General features: G+C 45.7%; 1 protein-coding gene across 1 annotated transcript in view; it reads right to left on the bottom strand.

Annotated features, from left to right (window-relative positions):
• Nucleotides 1–244: 244 nt before the first annotated feature.
• Nucleotides 245–20,146, bottom strand: part of ATG4C (autophagy related 4C cysteine peptidase) — a 31,726-nt gene continuing 11,824 nt past the window's right edge. Inside the window, exons 8-11 of the mRNA XM_083157674.1 lie at nucleotides 17,416–17,494; nucleotides 16,597–16,673; nucleotides 3,506–3,625; nucleotides 245–803 (exon numbers count right to left, since the gene is read on the bottom strand). Coding sequence (XP_083013800.1) covers nucleotides 633–803; nucleotides 3,506–3,625; nucleotides 16,597–16,673; nucleotides 17,416–17,494 — 447 coding nt within the window. The 3' untranslated portion in view covers nucleotides 245–632. The remainder of the gene's footprint in view (nucleotides 804–3,505; nucleotides 3,626–16,596; nucleotides 16,674–17,415; nucleotides 17,495–20,146) is intronic.

The following is a 20,146-nucleotide window of genomic DNA, read 5'->3' as shown; positions in this document are numbered from 1 at the left end:
ATGTCCACCTTTCCATAAGTCAACCTATTGCTTGTGTCTACCTTTTACCATGTTGACAATATAATCATCAATTGAAAAGAGTGTGTCAAGTCTCATTTGCAGATTTCCACTACATGGAAACCTTTCTACGCGGGAGTACCCTTGTTTTATGCAGCAAACATACTGTGGCGGATTAGTGGAGTCCGTTTCACCCAACTTCAGAACACTCTGTCCCACGACAGATAACGCCACAGGCACGCCATAGTCCATTCCAACCTAGTTTATTTTACGGGGCCATTCGCTACAGGAGATAAAAAGCCTACTCAACGGAAACTGTTTAAAACCTAAGAAACTGTACAGACATCACAGTGACGCAGCAACGTTCGATGGCAGAGATCGCAAAGCGCTGCCTTCGGTCCAATTTGTAGGTGTCCCAGTCACATGCATTATTAAACAGTTATTAGTGTAACAACCGTACAAAAAATTAGACATTTGTAAAAGGCCCCGAAAGAGCATAAAAAACACGTTAGGAAAACATTATTAAAAAAAAAAAAAAAGAAAAAACATTTTAAAAACCCCCAAAAAAGAAAAAACAAATGCAGTCTCTCGTTCTAGTGTTTGTGTCAGGGTGGATGCGGCGCGCAGGGGGAAAATCACAGTAAGACAAACTCTTCGGTGCCGAGTCTTTTTAATCTTTTCTTCTCATCCTCTGTGAAAAGGTCATTCTCCTCGTAGACCGGAGTGCAGGCAAAATCAAAGTCTTGAGCATGTCCATTTACAAAGGTAAATAAAGGGTAATTCTGCTTGCTGGAAGATTTCAGCACCTAGAACAGAAGATACAGTGAGAAGATCAGGGAACGGGCAAATGAAATGCAAAAGGCCGGCTTCCCAGCACAATGGGAGGTGAAGGTATAGCGGCTTCGGCCAGGTAGACCTAGATGGTGACCTCTATTTCAGGGCTTACATGGATTGAGGACTGGTCATGTCCCAGGCCCGATCTCCTATCCCAACATTACCAGACACGGCTTAGCTATTATTGAATACTCTCCTCTTCAGTAATGACGACCCACGCACGCCTACCTTACACAAGTGATTTAGTGCTTTTCTTATATTCGAGTGTGAATGGAACACACAAGCAGCTTTTGCGGATTTAAATGATATGCAGCATGTGACTGCCGCTGCATCTGCGTAAGAAATGGATGCTATAGTGTTTTCCTGGAAAACAGCGTAACATAGCATTTCTTATGTCACACACTGAATGTAAACATACCACATGTCATTTTAAATCAGCAGAAGCTGTTTATGCTCAGTTTTGCAAAATAAGAAGCATTTTAATGGAAAGAGTCACAATAATGATGCCGGCACTGCAGAATCACTCCCAGGCATAGTGCGATTGGAAGGGATGTATTACGCATCGCGCACCATTAGGAATAAAGGGTGAGAGAGGGCTACAGCCAGCCAATCAGGCGCCTTCTAGCCTACACCTGTCCTAGTGCCTCCTGTCAGAGGACAGACACTTTGGGTGCAGGAAGAAGGCTGAGGGTAAGATATGCTATCACTGGGTAGACAATGTCAACATTGACAAAAGGTCGAAAAGCTTATAGGTGTCATAGACATGGTCGACATGAGGTTTTTTTTTCGGTTTCACATGGCTTTAGCATTGGGATGGATTTATGGTATGATTTGCAATGTTTATTTTATTTTCGCATTAAGAATGTTTCTGCAATGTAATGTGTATGCTCCTGTCATGTGCCACGTGTGCCTGCATGGGTTACAACAAAAATGTTTCCAAGCAGCAGACTGCAAAATGCTGTTGTTGTCTCCCTGAAGTCTCCAAACAAGAGTGAGGGTTCTGAGGTAAACAGAGTGCATTGTGGGAGAAGTAAACAATATATAGCAACAACAGTCAAAGCCCCTTATTCTGGTTCACTCGTAAAGGCAAATTCCTTCTCAAATGGACAAAACCATGTGAACTGCAGGTGGGGCAAATGTAACATGTGCAGAAAGAATTAGATTTGGGGATTTATTTTGTTTCTGTGCAGGGAAAATACTGACTGCTTTATTTTTACACTGCAATATAGATCTCACTTTGAAGTAAAACCCCACCCAAATCTAATTATCTCTGCACATGTTACATCTGCCCCCCTGCAGTGCACATGGTTTTGTCCATCTAAGAAGGAATATGCCTTTGCGAGTGAACCAGAATAAGGGCCAAAAGCATGATGGGAAAATCTGCCCCAGCATGGATACAATGCAAAAGCTGAAAAAGATGACGGTTGAACATTGAATAGGTTTCAGGTGATTTATCGACAGTTTGCCCAAAATACAACACGTCAAATTGTGAAATACGAAAATCAAAAACTCTCAATGTCAAAACGACTGTCGCCAAAATGCAACAATGATTACGCAAAAACAAAAATCACGTTTTTTTTTCGGGAACCCACAGAAGAATAAAAAAAAAAAAAAAAAACGCACATCGACTGGGATTGAATACCTAAGTTTGTGCCCTTGTGTGTTAGGGAACTTAGACAGTTAGCAGCAATGGTGTAGGAACTAATGTTTATTATTATTATTATTATTATATAAATAATAATAAAAAAATAGTAGTAATAATAATAATAATAATGAGACCATTAATAACAACAGCAGCTTTAGAGCTACATAAAAGGTGCCATTAGTACAGTATCACCCGAATCATTCAGGCTGTGCAGATATTAGTACATACAGTTATTCTTATTACTTCCCATGTGAGGAAATAAAACAAGCAAGCAACAAAACGCAAAAGTATGCCGAGCGCACAGTTGTGAAATGAACCTGTTTTATTGGGGGGGAAAGCTGAAAAAGTATATTGCAAAAAAAAGCATAGAACTTTTTAAAAGTCCGCAGTGTACAGTGATTCACCGACTTCGAGCGAAGAATTTCTACTTCAATGGCGCCACCTTTTGGCGTGGAACAAGAAGTGCAGTGTGAAGCGTTAGAAGTATCCCAATGATGAGGATGTGTATGGGTGTACACATGGAGCGATTTTTGCTAGTGATCTTGACTAGATGCACCAGCGATTTTTGACATGGTACAATGGTGCTGTGCGATGCGCGCTCCCGTGGGCATCCCATCGCACAGCACATAAAGTCTGTGCAGCCCGTGCTTTTTGAACTAAGTCCTGATCGTATCGCACGCAAATTGCAAATTTACTAAGGGGCAGATGTATTAAGCTTGAAAAGTGATAAAACGGAGAGTGATAAAATACAGGCTGGGTTTAAAAAAAATGATAGGTAGGAGCAGATTGGTTGGTGGTTTATCTCTCTTCGTTTTGTCACTTTTCAAAGCTTAGTACAAAATGTGTCAAGCTTCAAAAAGTGATAAAAGCAGAGAGTGATAAACAACCAGTAAATCGGGTCCCAACTGTCGTTTTTCAAACCCATTCTGTATCAAACAGTCAAGATCTGATTGATAAACAGCCAATCACCTCCTAACTGCGCGTACGGAGGCACTGGGCACTTGCATGGGACAGGGCACCAACACCTACCTTTGTCAGTTCGTCTACCGCCCTCTCAAAGTCTCCGGCGTTTCTGCAGTAAAATCCAATTGTGCAACTTGGGTCCATTTTTTTGAAAGGCATTTTCTTTGGGGACGGACAGTGGAAGGACTGGAGGAAGACAAAGCTTTTAGATTGGTCACCATTAAAAGCACAAATCCCCACATTCACTGCAACAGTCCACAGAATGCTCAAGGCTCAGTCCACCGATATAGCGGCCAATTTACTAAGATGGGGATTCTATCGAAGATGGGATCTCCATAGCAACCAGAATCTATTATCTTCGAGTAGGTGGTAAATAAATAAGAAGTAGAATCTGATTGGTTGTTATGGGCAACATCCCATGTTCAATAGAACTACCATCTTAGAGGGGTGATTCAGATCTGTTTGCTAGGCTGTGCTCTACCACCACCTCCACCAACCTGCCGGCCAAATCCGCTCACATGCGGCCGAGCGAAAGAGAGATCATTCAATGTTCAGAAAGAAATGTCAGCCTGGACCGGCTTTTCAAGCGGACGCTTCCCGACGAATTCGGAGCGGGCACTGGCATCACATGACGTCAGCCGCCCAATCCAAGCCACATTATGGCGTACATGATCAGTCGTATGGACCTGAAGCCGTAAATTCATCATGCGCAGCGAAACCACAATGGGCGCCAACCTGACCCGGGTGAGATAAAGTCAGGCGCAGTGGCGGCTGCCCCCATTCCTCCGGCGCTGTAGGAAGAAGGCTGTGAATACGCTAAGTAAGTCCTAGAAGCCGTACGCATACACCTGTCACAGGGCTTCTCCGCAGCGGTCTCCGGCTCATCTGGCCGCAGCGCACTTCTTACAGTTGGAAAAAAAATGACTTTAAATTCCTCACCCTCTGTAATATTCGCCGGAAAGCAATGTTTAAACGTGATAATGTCTGTGATTTTACCTAATTAGATTTGCAAATCTATCTGCGTAGAGCCGGAGCTGTAGTGAAATGTACATTACTCCGCTGGGGTTAATCTGTCATTGTCAGCATTTCACACTGCCCATCTCCCAGAGTCAGCCAGCCAAGGTTCTGGGGGGAGCGCAGGTTCTCAGATACCGCAGGTGCTGTCAGAGTAAATGGCAACGCTACCTATAGGATATTATTATTATCCACCCCACCCCCCCCCCATAATGCCTCTCCGTGCCCCCGATAGTCAGGAGAGGAGGTGTGAGGCACAAAATCAGCCACCTCTGCCGGTCATGCTGCAACATGTAGAGGTGGGTTTTGCTTTGTTTTATATAAAAGAACAGAATATATTTTATATACATCCACACACACGAATGTGAGTGGTGCTGTTAGTACATTGCTGTGGATCACATGAAGGTCGATTCGGGAATTGGAGGTGATGGGCCAAAACATTGATCCTGTTTAAAAAGTCTTTTAGGGGGAGACGTATCAAACCTTGGAGCCTGGACAGGTGGATAGATTACCCACAGTCTCCAATCGGCTCCTAATGGACATTTCAGAGGCTGCGCTCAATAATTGACAGATAATGGACAAATATTTCACTTTATATTAGAGATGTGCAGGCTCTGCTTTACTCTGGTTTCAAAGCAGGATCTTATTGGCTATCAACTGTCAACAGCTGTCATGTGATTAGGGATAGCCAATAAGATCCTGCTTTGAAATCAGAGTACAATCTCGAAGGGTTGTAAGACGCATTGCATGCAGATTGTGTACACACAATTGTGCAACGTGCGGCCCCGTGGGTTGAATGATTGGTCCGCTGATCAGACATGCTGCGCTTTTAAGCACATGCAAATCGTGGTTTGACGGGTCTCGCGGCCACGCCCCCTTTTCGGTGCACGGCAGGCGGGACATTGAATCCTGACTGCCTGTTTCATGTTGAGCCGGCTGAGAACGGGACAGGGTCACAGCTGTCGGGCCAGCCTGAGAGTCGTGACCCTGGTTAAATATCCAGTTCTGGGTGTTATATACTGTACAATAAGAGGTTTACTTTCAGGCTGAAGAGATCTACAAAGCACATATACATTTGCAATGTTCTGTTTCGGGTTACTTCCCCCCACAAATAAAACCCTAATGGTACTTCATGCTGAAAGGTTTATGTTACGGTGTATTCTTTAAAGGTGAAGTCTACATGCACCCTGCAGATGGCGCTATTTGCCATGGACGATAATAGCCGTATTTGGAGCTGGTACAAGGGTCTAGGACGGTAGATGCACAGCACACATCACATTAGCTGCGCTGTGATATAGCACTAAACGCTATTCTCCATAGTTAGCAATACAGGAATGGGGGAATTCAATACAGAGTACTGGATACAGAAGAATAGAAGACAATACTAATTTTACAGTATGGTGCAAGAAATGGAAATGTTTGATCATATAAAGCCTTGAAACAATGTATACATATAAAATGACACAAGGGTTATTTCAGATTGAAGCTAAGTTTGGATCTATCATCTATATATATGTGGTATACGGTCGTATTATCGACCACACTTGGGTCGATTGTCATTAGGTCGACACCGTTGTGTCCACATGCAACTAGGTCGACAGGGTTGAAGGTCGACAGGTGTCTAGGTCAACATGGGACAAGGTCGACATGGGTTTAGGTCGACATGGCGTTAGGTCGACGTGGATTAGGTCAACAGGTCGCAAGGTCGACATGGTTTTTTTCACTGTTTTTTAAGCCGACATGTGTCGACAGGTGGTATTTCATGCCCTACCATCCACTAGGGAGTGGTTGGAGAAAATAGGGTGCCGAGCGTAGCGAGGGGCTGCGGTTGACTTCCAACTGTGTCCATGTCAACTGTGTCGGCATTCAGGTAAAAAAAAAAGTGAAAAACCCCATGTCGACCTCGCAACCTAAACCATGTCGACCTAACGCTATGTCGACCTAAACCCATGTTGACATTGTCCCATGTCGACCTTCAACCATGTCGACCTAAGTGTGGTGGATAACATGATCCACACCCATATATGTCTAGTGTCGGTGAGTCTCTGAAACACTGCCACCTGCTGGCAGAGAGCAAAACTACATCTCATTCTCACACATGCACAAACACAGAAGGTAGCAGACTAACCTTCAAAGCTTTTGCTTCAAGCGGGTATATATATATATATATATATATATATATATATATATATATATATATATATATATATATATATATATATATATATATATATATATATATATATATATATATATATATATATATATATATATATATATATATATATATATATATAGGATACTTGCGATCTGGCACTCCTTGTACCTTGGTCAATGGCCTGGGTGCCTTCGTAGATAATCGTACATGCAGGTGGGTGAGAGTTACTCCTAAGAGATTAGTCACCAACGCGGCACTCCAGGGCTTGTGAGAAAATAAGCAAATTTATTGTGCAACGGTTTCGGGGACAACGTTCCCCTTCCTCAGGCAGACAGCAATACAAAATTACAAACATAGGGTCCTACCTTATAACAGTGTGTGCAGCAAGAAGGCACCTCCTTCCGTTGTACGTGGCCGGTAGACTGGCTCAGAGCGGGAGACGCTGCCAGCGGGATGCAAAGCAGACGTTGCTTCCTGTATCTGACGTCACCATGCTGCGTCCTGCACGCTGACGCCCGTTGCCAAGCACACAGGGTAGCGTGAGTTGTTTACAGACGGTAGCTAGGTAACCTGACGCCACGTAGCAGCGGTAATAGGGAATGGTGCTGTTAGTAAAATACATTGTGCTGTGTGAGATTAAGAGATGCATACAAACACTTATTATAAAAACATAATGCTGGTATAAATATCAATATTGAATAGAGTATATATCGTGCAGCATATACATGATGCACGTAGGTGCTTAATAGTGAAAAATCAGATCAATAAAATATGCAGGACATTTTCACAACCAGATTGGCTTATCTGGGGTCATCTTAAATCAAGTAAGAATATGAACGAGGGGGTTAATAGGGTATCCAAAAATGGATGGGTTAATCGCCCTATACAGGATGGGGTCAGTCCATCAAGTCCCGTTGTAGGCAAAAATCAAGGAAAAACATCGTCCAAAAACATCAACCATAAAGGGGGTCATGTTTGGACCACAGGGGGCTAGGTTAGTGTGTTCCACATAATACGCTCATTGAGCCCGTTGGGTGAAACAGTATTGAGCCTATAGATCCACCTGGCTTCTAGTCTTAGAAGGGCTTTCTGGCGATCACCCCCCCTGGGCATTGGTGGAATGTGGTCTATCATAAAGTAGCGTAATGATGCCAGTGGGTGGCCCTTGGCTTTGAAATGAGCCGCTACTGGCTGGTCCATTGGTTTGTTCTTTAAAGCAGCACTTATAGCCGAGCGGTGTGCGGCCATCCGCTCCTTGAATTGTCGGGTGGACATACCGACGTAGTATAGTCCACACGGACATACTATGATATATACAATATATCTAGTGCTACAGGTCAGTATGTGTCGGATCTGTAGCCTTTTATCTTCGTGGGGGTGTTTGAAAGATGAACCTTGAATCAGGTAGTTGCATGTGATACACTTGATGCATTTATAACATCCCGGGGTTTTTCTTTGTCTAGTCGATGCTCGGTTATCATCAAACCCGGTTATGTCCGTGTGTACCAATAGGTCTTTCAAGTTGCGTCCCCTCTTATAGCATGTCATCGGTCTTATTTTGGAAAAGCAAGGTAATTTGGAATCAGTGGCTAGAATCGGCCACAGGGCTTTGCTCGCGATAGGTATAAGGCTGCTGTTGGTGTCGAATGTAGTGGACCACGGGAACACCTTAGCATTTTCCCCTTTGGTATTCTTGGGTTTAAGTAGATCTTCACGTTTAAGTTTGAGTACTTTTGTTTTAGCCTGATGTAGGGCTGACAGATGATAACCCCTTTCATGAAACTTGAGGATGATGTTATCCAGCTGTAACGGAAGTGTTTCTGTATTGCTACAGATACGAGCCGCCCGGAGCATTTGGGAGTATGCCAATCCCTTTTTCAATGGTGGAGGGTGATGGCTGCTGGAGAGCAGGAGAGTGTTCCTATCTGTTTCTTTATAGAATATAGAGGTGCTGATGTTACCTTCATTCAACGTCACAGTCACGTCTAAAAAGTTGATAGTATGACTGCTATGCGCATATGTGAGTTTAATGGGTCCTGGCATTGCATTGATGGTGGTCATTAGGTCGACGAATTCATCTGCCATGCCCTGCCACAGCATGAACAGATCGTCGATGTATCGACACAGGAGTATGATGTTATCTTTGGCAATTTGTTCTTGAAAGAATATGCGTTCCTGGGCGACCATAAAGACATTGGCATATGCCGGTGCCACGGCCACGTACAACGGAAGGAGGTGCCTTCTTGCTGCACACACTGTTATAAGGTAGGACCCTATGTTTGTAATTTTGTATTGCTGTCTGCCTGAGGAAGGGGAACGTTGTCCCCGAAACCGTTGCACAATAAATTTGCTTATTTTCTCACAAGCCCTGGAGTGCCGCGTTGGTGACTTATCTCTTAGGAGTAACTCTCACCCACCTGCATGTACGATTATCTACGAAGGCACCCAGGCCATTGACCAAGGTACAAGGAGTGCCAGATCGCAAGTATCCTGTATTCGCTAGCCTGTCCGGTTAGCATAGGATCGTGGCACCCACTCTCCTAAATTTTCCTAGGACGTCCAGCCTACATCTTGCTGAGTCTACTCCAGCTCTTTTTATCAACCAACATGGAGGCATCACAACACCCACTTGGTTCTAAAGGGATTGCTGTAACTCCCCCCGGAGAAACACTGAACTTTTCAGAGGATGAAATTTCCCATATTCTGTTTGCGGAGGAACCTAATCCTGATATTGAAGCTGAGGATATATACAACCTACTATTTAAGCTGAGACGCCGGGAAATCGATTACTTACTTCACGGCCAATCTTTATCGGACTATTACCGTAAAAAGTTTATACCTCGAGGGTTCCGAGTCCGGAACATCCCCACCATCGGCCGGTCAAGTCCAGAGTTCTGCAGGCGTTGGGTAGCCATACTCAACAAATGCAGCCTGGACTTGATGGTGCTGGTGGTGGAGGAGGCCGGTAAAGAACTCAGAAATACCCGGAGCAAGATTGATGATCTTAAAACAGCTAATGCAAATTTGATTGCCTCCCCTGAATTTGACGCCTGGGCATCCAAGCTTAAAAACCAATGCGACAATTATCGTCGTGATTTATTAAGATTCAAGAGGACAAAATTAGCCACAGTAGAGGCAGACTATGAGTTTAACCAGGTCTACAGGTGGCTTACAGGCAGCGAGCCCCAGCCCCGCAGCTCCCAAGCAACTGCTAGACGAGGCTGGAGATCACGGAGATCTCCCGCTGCCCCACAACCAGGATCCTCCCAATCTGACAGTGATTTTGCTCCGGCAGAATCCGATGATGGCACCATCACCAGACGTCCCCCTTTAGGGGTTACCACCCGGAGGGGTCCTACAACAAAAGAACCCGTCGTGGCGGTCAAAGGGAGAGGAACTTCAAAGCGAGCAGGACCAAAATAAAAGCAATATTTAATCTATCGGACCGACTGCTCACTCCCGATGAAGAAAATGTCCTCAACAAAGGCCTCTCCTTTATACCGACCAACCGACATGACCCTTTCGACTGGCAACTTGACATCCATAAGATGAATCGTAAACTCAGATTACGTGAGTTTTTCCAGCATCAAGAAGCTCCCCCTCAGCCCACCCCCATTACGCAATTTATCAGGTCCCATAGCAAATCCGCTTTTGACCCCATATCCTACAACTCATCTATAAAAACGTACACACGTCTTTTGGACGCGTCAATGGAGCGATTCAAAGCAGCTCCCACTCCTTTCCATGCCAATCTATCCAGAGGCGAAACTCAAGCTCTAAAATCTCTGCAAGATGACCACAGCATCGTCATACGCCCCGCCGATAAAGGCGGGGGCATCGTAATCCAGAACTTGAGCACTTATCGAGCGGAAATTATGCGCCAATTAGCTGATGGGAACACGTACAGAAAATTGCACAGCGACCCCACTGAGAAGTACCAAAAAGAATTAACGGCACTACTCCAAGAAGCGGTCGACCAACAGATCATAGACATCAAGCTCAAAGAAGCACTGCATACCACCCACCCTATTCTACCAATCCTGTACAGTGTACCAAAAATACATAAACATGCTACATCTCCACCCGGTCGCCCAATAATCTCCGCTCAAGGTAGTCTTTTTCAACCGGTGTCCCAACTACTGGACGTATTGATCCAGCCGCATGTCATCATCCAAGACACGCACCTCATGGATACAACAAGCTTCCTTAATCGCTTAAAACAACTACCCAAATTACCCCTGACGGCTATGCTATGCACTATGGATGTATCATCGCTATACACCTCGATCCCTCATGACCAGGGGCTCCTGGCCATGAAAGCATTTCTGGACTCTCTTGGCGAAGGGTTTACCTTCAATAAAAAACTTTACCTTCAATTGCTTGAACTGGTCCTATGCCGTAACTACTTCCGATTCGATGGTCAAATCTACCTCCAACAGGCAGGCTGTGCCATGGGATCGGCCGTGGCACCGGCATATGCCAATGTCTTTATGGTCGCCCAGGAACGCATATTCTTTCAAGAACAAATTGCCAAAGATAACATCATACTCCTGTGTCGATACATCGACGATCTGTTCATGCTGTGGCAGGGCATGGCAGATGAATTCGTCGACCTAATGACCACCATCAATGCAATGCCAGGACCCATTAAACTCACATATGCGCATAGCAGTCATACTATCAACTTTTTAGACGTGACTGTGACGTTGAATGAAGGTAACATCAGCACCTCTATATTCTATAAAGAAACAGATAGGAACACTCTCCTGCTCTCCAGCAGCCATCACCCTCCACCATTGAAAAAGGGATTGGCATACTCCCAAATGCTCCGGGCGGCTCGTATCTGTAGCAATACAGAAACACTTCCGTTACAGCTGGATAACATCATCCTCAAGTTTCATGAAAGGGGTTATCATCTGTCAGCCCTACATCAGGCTAAAACAAAAGTACTCAAACTTAAACGTGAAGATCTACTTAAACCCAAGAATACCAAAGGGGAAAATGCTAAGGTGTTCCCGTGGTCCACTACATTCGACACCAACAGCAGCCTTATACCTATCGCGAGCAAAGCCCTGTGGCCGATTCTAGCCACTGATTCCAAATTACCTTGCTTTTCCAAAATAAGACCGATGACATGCTATAAGAGGGGACGCAACTTGAAAGACCTATTGGTACACACGGACATAACCGGGTTTGATGATAACCGAGCATCGACTAGACAAAGAAAAACCCCGGGATGTTATAAATGCATCAAGTGTATCACATGCAACTACCTGATTCAAGGTTCATCTTTCAAACACCCCCACGAAGATAAAAGGCTACAGATCCGACACATACTGACCTGTAGCACTAGATATATTGTATATATCATAGTATGTCCGTGTGGACTATACTACGTCGGTATGTCCACCCGACAATTCAAGGAGCGGATGGCCGCACACCGCTCGGCTATAAGTGCTGCTTTAAAGAACAAACCAATGGACCAGCCAGTAGCGGCTCATTTCAAAGCCAAGGGCCACCCACTGGCATCATTACGCTACTTTATGATAGACCACATTCCACCAATGCCCAGGGGGGGTGATCGCCAGAAAGCCCTTCTAAGACTAGAAGCCAGGTGGATCTATAGGCTCAATACTGTTTCACCCAACAGGCTCAATGAGCGTATTATGTGGAACACACTAACCTAGCCCCCTGTGGTCCAAACATGACCCCCTTTATGGTTGATGTTTTTGGACGATGTTTTTCCTTGATTTTTGCCTACAACGGGACTTGATGGACTGACCCCATCCTGTATAGGGCGATTAACCCATCCATTTTTGGATACCCTATTAACCCCCTCGTTCATATTCTTACTTGATTTAAGATGACCCCAGATAAGCCAATCTGGTTGTGAAAATGTCCTGCATATTTTATTGATCTGATTTTTCACTATTAAGCACCTACGTGCATCATGTATATGCTGCACGATATATACTCTATTCAATATTGATATTTATACCAGCATTATGTTTTTATAATAAGTGTTTGTATGCATCTCTTAATCTCACACAGCACAATGTATTTTACTAACAGCACCATTCCCTATTACCGCTGCTACGTGGCGTCAGGTTACCTAGCTACCGTCTGTAAACAACTCACGCTACCCTGTGTGCTTGGCAACGGGCGTCAGCGTGCAGGACGCAGCATGGTGACGTCAGATACAGGAAGCAACGTCTGCTTTGCATCCCGCTGGCAGCGTCTCCCGCTCTGAGCCAGTCTACCGGCCACGTACAACGGAAGGAGGTGCCTTCTTGCTGCACACACTGTTATAAGGTAGGACCCTATGTTTGTAATTTTGTATTGCTGTCTGCCTGAGGAAGGGGAACGTTGTCCCCGAAACCGTTGCACAATAAATTTGCTTATTTTCTCACAAGCCCTGGAGTGCCGCGTTGGTGACTTATCTCTTAGGAGTAACTCTCACCCACCTGCATATATATATATATATATATATATATATATATATATATATATATATATATATATATATATATATATATATTTATTTTGTGGGCAGCTTGGTCTGCACCTATCCTATACTAGCTCGAGGCAAGATGTAGTTTTACTTACTGCTAACAGATGGCAGTGTAAGCACGCTTGAAGCAATTCTTCGAAAGCTACAGTTGATGTACAGTAGTTTCATTTGCTGCCAACAGATGGCAGTGTTTCGGTGAAACACAGACACTACACATGTATATTTTTCTATACATGACAGAAGTCAGAAGTCTTATGGGCCCCATACATCAGCAATCACAATTTATGGATTTTCAGATATAGGGATATTTTGGCCAGATAAATGGATTTTCAGATCTATCCGACTTTGCCCACACATTACAGTTTTTTTCAGTGATCGGCAGATTTTTCCCATCTAAAAATTGCATCTTCATATCTGGAAATTGCCCATACATCAACCTCAATCGATTGGCTTTTCAGCATAATTTAAATAATGGGCGGGGCACTGCGCACTCTGAGTCCCGTGCGGCCGTGCCCTACGAGGAAGGGAGGGGAAATAATCATAGCTGCCAGCCTGCCACAATACAACCATTTTAGGTGGCCCACTCCGCCCTGTGCTGAGCCATTGCCCTAGGCATTTGCCTAGCAAGGGGTGGGATGTTTATAGCTGGCCAGCGGCCGGATCTTTTATTATGGGCGGACCGCCGGTGGACGCCTGCAGGACCTGTCAGCGCGGCGAGGGGGGATGTGGCTGGAAGAGCTGACACACTGCTCTCAGCGTGTCAGCTCTTCCAGCCGCATCTCGCCCCCCTCCCCTTCTCGATACCAGAGCGCTCACCTCACCACGTCTGTCTGTTCTCATCCTTCCCCTGCCGCTCATGTCAGGGAGGGAGTCCGGGCAGCGCTGCCCACGCCGCAGTTGTTCATGGCGGGGAGAGGGGTCCGGACAGAGCTGCCTGCGCCTATGATGTTCATGACAGGAGGGTGGAGGGGGTCGGGAAGCGCCGCTGGCTCAGCCACCCACCCCGCCCGCAGGACTCCCTGCTTGAGCCCAGTCATCATGGGGGTGCCGGGGCACAGCCATCCCCGCCACTCCCACCGATCGCAGGCCACCGGGAGAGGAGCTGCAAATAATTGAATAAGAATCCCAGAAAATAATCCCAGAGCCCAGACTCCCCCAACAGACCTTCCACACCTACCTCCCCCCTCCATCCTGTGCGGACGCCATGCTCCCGCCCCCAGACAAACATGGGGACTAAGTAAAAACCGGACTAATATACAATGATAATCGGCGGGACATACTCATTACTCTTGTATGTGTTCCTACATGCCAGGAGACATGCCACCAGCGCTAATCACCACCATGTACATACTAGTAACACATGTAGTGACCCCGGCACGTCTCATGGTCGCCTCAGCACAACTCTGTCATATTCTACATTCCACTACTAGACATTAATAACTTCCCCCTGCACTGTGCAGCACGGACCTGGCTGTGCTCCTAACGTGTGCCATGAATTGGATACAAATCCGGAACGGAGCAGCTCCCTGCAGCGACCTCTGCCACTATGCTACCCCAGCCCGGGTGTTGTCTGTGGCAGTGGAAACCGATGTGTGAGAGATTACAGCCACCTAGTATGTTCCATACCATTCCGGCTTCTACCTCATCTCCAGAGCACACAGGGAGGCTGTGAAGATCTCTCCTCCCCGGTGACAGCTGCCACGGGCACCCCCTGGACCCTACAGTGGCAGAGGTTGCTTCAGTTAGCCGAGCGTTCCGGATTGGATTCCACTCCCGCACATGACAGTGCACAGTGAGTATAAAAGTTGTCGGACAAGCGGCGCTCGCAGTACGGCATATGCCTACTGACCACTCGCAAGTTGGCATTGGTCTCCAGCAGCAGCCTTGCCTTTCTTCTCCCTCACAAATAGGCCACGCCCACATATACAATGATAATCGGCAGAACGGAATTAGGACGCCCACACATATAAAAAACGATCGCCGATAATACCAAAATATTAAGCATGCTTAAAAACCTGATTTGGCGATCCCCGATGGTTTTTGATCGGGATCGCCACAAGGAGGAGCCCACACATCTGAAATTAATTGTGGCAATCATCTCTATATCTGAAAATTGTCACAATTAATTGCTGATGTATGGGGCCCATAACAGCTGTATCCTGTAACATGGCCCCAAGTTCCCCGTATCACACACTCAATGGCTGACCAACCGCAACAACAAGACCCTTTAATCGTCATCAAGATCAGTCTGGCAGCCAATCAGAGTGAGCGTCATGCGGATTCACTGCATAAATTAGTTTTGCAGGATAAATTAAGAATTTTGCACGTCAGGAGGGGAAGACAAAGTGCTGCAACAGGGCTGATTAAGGTCACATGTCTTACCGCGATTGGCACCGCCCACTCGCCATGCTATATGGCCACACCCATGTGCACTTTTAAAGCCTTCAAATCAAAAAGCAGGCTATATACTATATATAGTATATAGCCGATAATCTGCAGAGAGACCACCACCGCTAGCAGGCGAACCCAGTCAATGGATCGACAATCCCGTGGTGAGCACTAATGGTCGAACACGTTGGGTTAGAGGTCTAAAAATGGTTGGCAGTTAGCAGAAGATCGACGCAAGCAAAAAGGTACTCAGGAACGTAGTCGACACGAGTTTTTCATGATATTTTTTGTTTTAACCGACTTATTCATACTTTACTATCCCAGTGGACATAGAGCGCAGGGAGCCATGCGGTACACTTATACAGTGTCCACGTACAAGTATACCGTATAAGGGGGTATTCAATCCCGGACAAAATTTTCAGCAGGCAAAAAAAACGGCCGTTTGGGGGGGGGGGGGGGGGGGCATTGGATTCGCCTATTTATTCCACTGCTGATATTTTGCCTGCGCAAAAAATCCAGTATTGGCGAAAACCCCCGTGTAACGGCAAATTGCCGCAAATTCACATGGTTCTGGCAAATTTGCCGCCATTTCGCCCATGCCATTTTGCCCACCCAAAAAGTGAAAAGGCGCAAAAAAAAAAATGCACAAAAATGCCCGTGATTGAATTCTGCAAAGGCGAATCTCGACTGCACCCACTAAGTATTCCATGTATAAGTGTACTGACCAAAAACTTGAAAAATTCCTGGCGACCACGTTCCCGTCAAACTTTTGCTTGCGTCATTCTTCTGTTACTGTAGATCTAGACTCTGACAACCATTTTTAGGCTTCTAACTAGACGCTTGAGGTTGGATCACATGATCGCTGATCTAGCAGGATGGTCGCATTATAAAGGCCCCACTAATTCTGCATCAATAATTTTAGAACCCAGTTTGGAAAGGGAAGGGGGGTACTAAGAGGTGGAGCAGAGATCATTGTTTAAACTCCGAGAGCAGAGCGAGGTGGAGAAGATCACTGGATAATTTCAGCTCATAATTAGTATATAAATCAGGCCATGAAAACGGCGCCAGACCCGCGGCTAACGTTACCTCGAGAGGGAAATCCGTTATGCTGACATCTACAAAAGATTGGCAGTAATGGGGATCCATGTAAATCAAACTGTCATCTACAAGGACAAAACAGAAGACAAGTAATTCAAAAAACACTCTATTATTACACCGCTTACAATTCCAATTTCTATGCAGGGAGGAGAATCGCAGACAAAGGGCCCTGCCAGCGGAAGACGCGCTGAATGATGCAGTCTTTTACGGGACAGATTAACTTCTGCATAATCAAATATGCTTGTATAAGCAGGTTTTTTATAAAGTGATGAGTCTGTCATTTAATTTTGGGTGATGAAATTACTTTCACAAACACACAATTATATTCCGGGGGTTTGTCTGATGAAAAATGTGCCGGCAGAGGAGAGCCGACGGGGAGGACATATTACTTGTCATTTTAACATCAACTTACCCCACTTAAGCCGCGCGAATGTAAATATGTAAATATAATCTGCCAGATGATAGCAGCTCGCGCTCTTAAACTTTCATTAGATAGAAGGTAAAATATGCCTTGTTTATGCAGTGCAGGAAATTAAACATGCATTTTGCAGAAACCAATTACTACAGAGGCTAAATGACAAATGAGTGGACTTTGGTGGGTCCTGATGAATTAATAGAGGACTCTCTGTGCCAGGGTGATTATTCAGGGCCGGGAATGGTCATTTAGAGGCCTGTGCCGGCGGTTCTCTGTTTTCAGGAAAAGTGGAGCCGCAATAGGAAATATACATAGATTTCGATTATTTTTCTCACACACACACGCACGTGCGCACACACACACACACGCACGTACGTAGGTTAAACACCAACCTTGGAATCCCACAAAGTAATAGGACTGCTTAGGTTTACCACCAATTATTCCAACACAATATTCAAGGCTCAGAACCCCCTGAGAAGAAAAATAGAAGTGGCTTATAAATCGCAGGACTATATATATTATTTTTTATTAGACATACACACAAACTACATACATCAGGCCTGTCCAAACTATGGCCCTCCAGCTGTTGTGAAACTACAAGTCCCATCATGCCTTGCCACAGTTTTGCTATTAGGGAATGCTAAAGCTATGGCAAGGCATGCTGGGATGTGTAGTTTCATTACAGCTGGAGGGTCATAGGGACATGCATGACAGATATATCAATAGATTGACAGAAACAACAGAGGGTTAAGAGCAGATACGAGTTATAGGAATATACATTGTGGGATATATTTTCTAAGATGGGAGCTATGCTAAAGATGGGATGTTGCCCATAGCAACCAGATATTGGGCCAGATTCTCTAAGCTTCAAAAGTGATAAAATGGAGAGAGTGATAAACAGCCAGCCAATCAGCTCCTGCCTGACATTTTTTAAACACAGTCTGTGCCATGGCAGGTTGGAGCTGATTGGCTGGCTGTTTTTCACTCTCCATTTTATCACTTTTGAAGCTTAGAGAATCTGGCCCATTATCTAGTGGAACAGGGGTAGCCAAATCCAGTCAAAAGTTCACGTTTTCCAGGTCACCCGGCAGGTACACAGGTGCACTCATTACTGACACACATTATAAATGATCCACAGGTGGAGATAATGACTTCACTTGTGAGGAGACCTGGAAAACGTGAACTGTCGGTGGCTCCCGAGGACTGGAGTTGGCTACCACTGGTCTAGAAGGTGCTAAATAAATAATAAGTAGGTTCTGATTGGTTGCTAAGGGCAAAGAACTCCCATCTTAATAAGATATTCCTATAGAATGGATTGGTTGCCCATAGCAACATACTATCTTTAATATTACTATAGGAACATCTCAGGGATGATCAGTGGGAACAGGATGCACCACAGCACAATTGTGAGCTTCGTGGGAAAGGCTGTGAATACTTATGTACATGCGATATCTTCGTTTTTTTTTTATTATTATAATAATAATAATAAATTTGCGGAAATCTCCCCATTATGGGGTATTGTGTGTAGAATGTCGTGGGGGGGGGGGGGGGGGGGGGGAGAGAATTTATTATTATTATTATTTATTTTGGAATAAGGGTGTAACATAACAAAATGTGGAAGAAGTGAAGCGCTGTGAATACTTTCTGGATGCACTGTATAGAAACACAGGCTACCTGAAAAACGGTCGATCTAGAGGACAGGTTTGTCCACCCGTGAGGTCATTCGCTGCCCCGCCAATGTAAAATCCTGCCCTGTGCTATGATCCGACCGCATGAGAAGTCTATTGATAATTGCCTGGCCTGTGATATCGCAGCTGTGTGATCAGGTCTGAATAATCCCCAAAGTACAGGAAAGGTCCATAAATATTGGGTTCGGGGTTTCCGGCTTCCTCAGCTGCCAGTTACAATCATGATCCCAGGGGGGAGCACGGAGGGAGATGGGAAGCTTATGGTTATCCGCTGTATCAGCAACAGGAGGCAAAGCGGTACTTGTTTCCTAGCAGGGGGCCCAGTACGCTCTAAGCGTACAGGGTTATTCTCTGTATTATAATCGCATCGCATGGGCCATTTTAGTGCCGTGCGAAGCGATTTTTTTATGTAATTTATTCACTGCTCTGTTGGCCCCAGGGGATCGCATCGCATCTCCCGCTAAATCGCATGCAATTATATAGGGTGCCATTAGCTATACACTTGTATGACATACAATGATGTTTTAGTCACCCCCCCCCCCCCCACTATCCACGCCACCCGAAGCGTGGCGAGCAGCGGAGGAAGCGCCCTCCCGACCTTTTCATACCCCCACTATCCACATCGGCGTGGAGTTGACTTTATATAGTGTGGCGAGCGCAGCGAGCTCCGCAAGGGGACACGGATTACTTTACATGTATTCCACTGCGTTCACCACGCTTCGGGTTCGCTGCGCTCACCACACTATATAAAATCAACTCCACGCCGACGTGGATAGTGGGGGTATGAAATGGTCGGGAGGACGCGTTCCACCGCCCCTCGCCATGCTTGGCTTGGATAGTGTGTGTGTGTGTGTGTGTGTGTGTGTGTGTGTGTGTGTGGGGGGGGGGCATGAAAACCTCATTATATGTCATACAAGTGTACAGCTAATGCCATGGCATCGCACCCTATAAAATCGTATGCAATCGCATGCGATTTAGCGGGAGGTGCGATGCGATCCCCCAGGGCTAACAGAGCAGTGAATAAATTACATAAAAAAATTGCATCGCATGGCACTAAAACAGCCCATGCGATGCAATGCGATTTCAATACGGCAGCATACGTAAGAAAACTGGGCGCCCTGCTAGGAAACATGTACCGGCAAAGCCTTTCCCCTCGCCAGGCTCTGCATGGTCCCTCGCCAAATGCATCGACAGCAGCTTTGCCTTACTCGGCGGCCCCCGCCACGCTAGCTGCCTTACTCGGCGGCCCCCGCCACGCTAGCTGCCTTACTCGGCGGCCCCCACCACGCTATCTGCCTTACTCGGTGGCCCCGCCACGCTAGCTGCCTTACTTGGCAACCCTTCCACTCTCTGTGCTTTATGGTAGCCCCTGCCACGCTCTCTACCTTACACGGCGGCCCCTGCCGCGCTCTCTGCCTTGCCTTATACGGCGGCC

The sequence above is a fragment of the Crinia signifera genome, chromosome 8, assembly GCF_055691185.1.
Source record: "Crinia signifera chromosome 8, ASM5569118v1, whole genome shotgun sequence".
Classification (NCBI taxonomy): Eukaryota; Metazoa; Chordata; class Amphibia; order Anura; family Myobatrachidae; genus Crinia; species Crinia signifera.
This window is presented reverse-complemented; position numbering and strand designations above follow the sequence as displayed.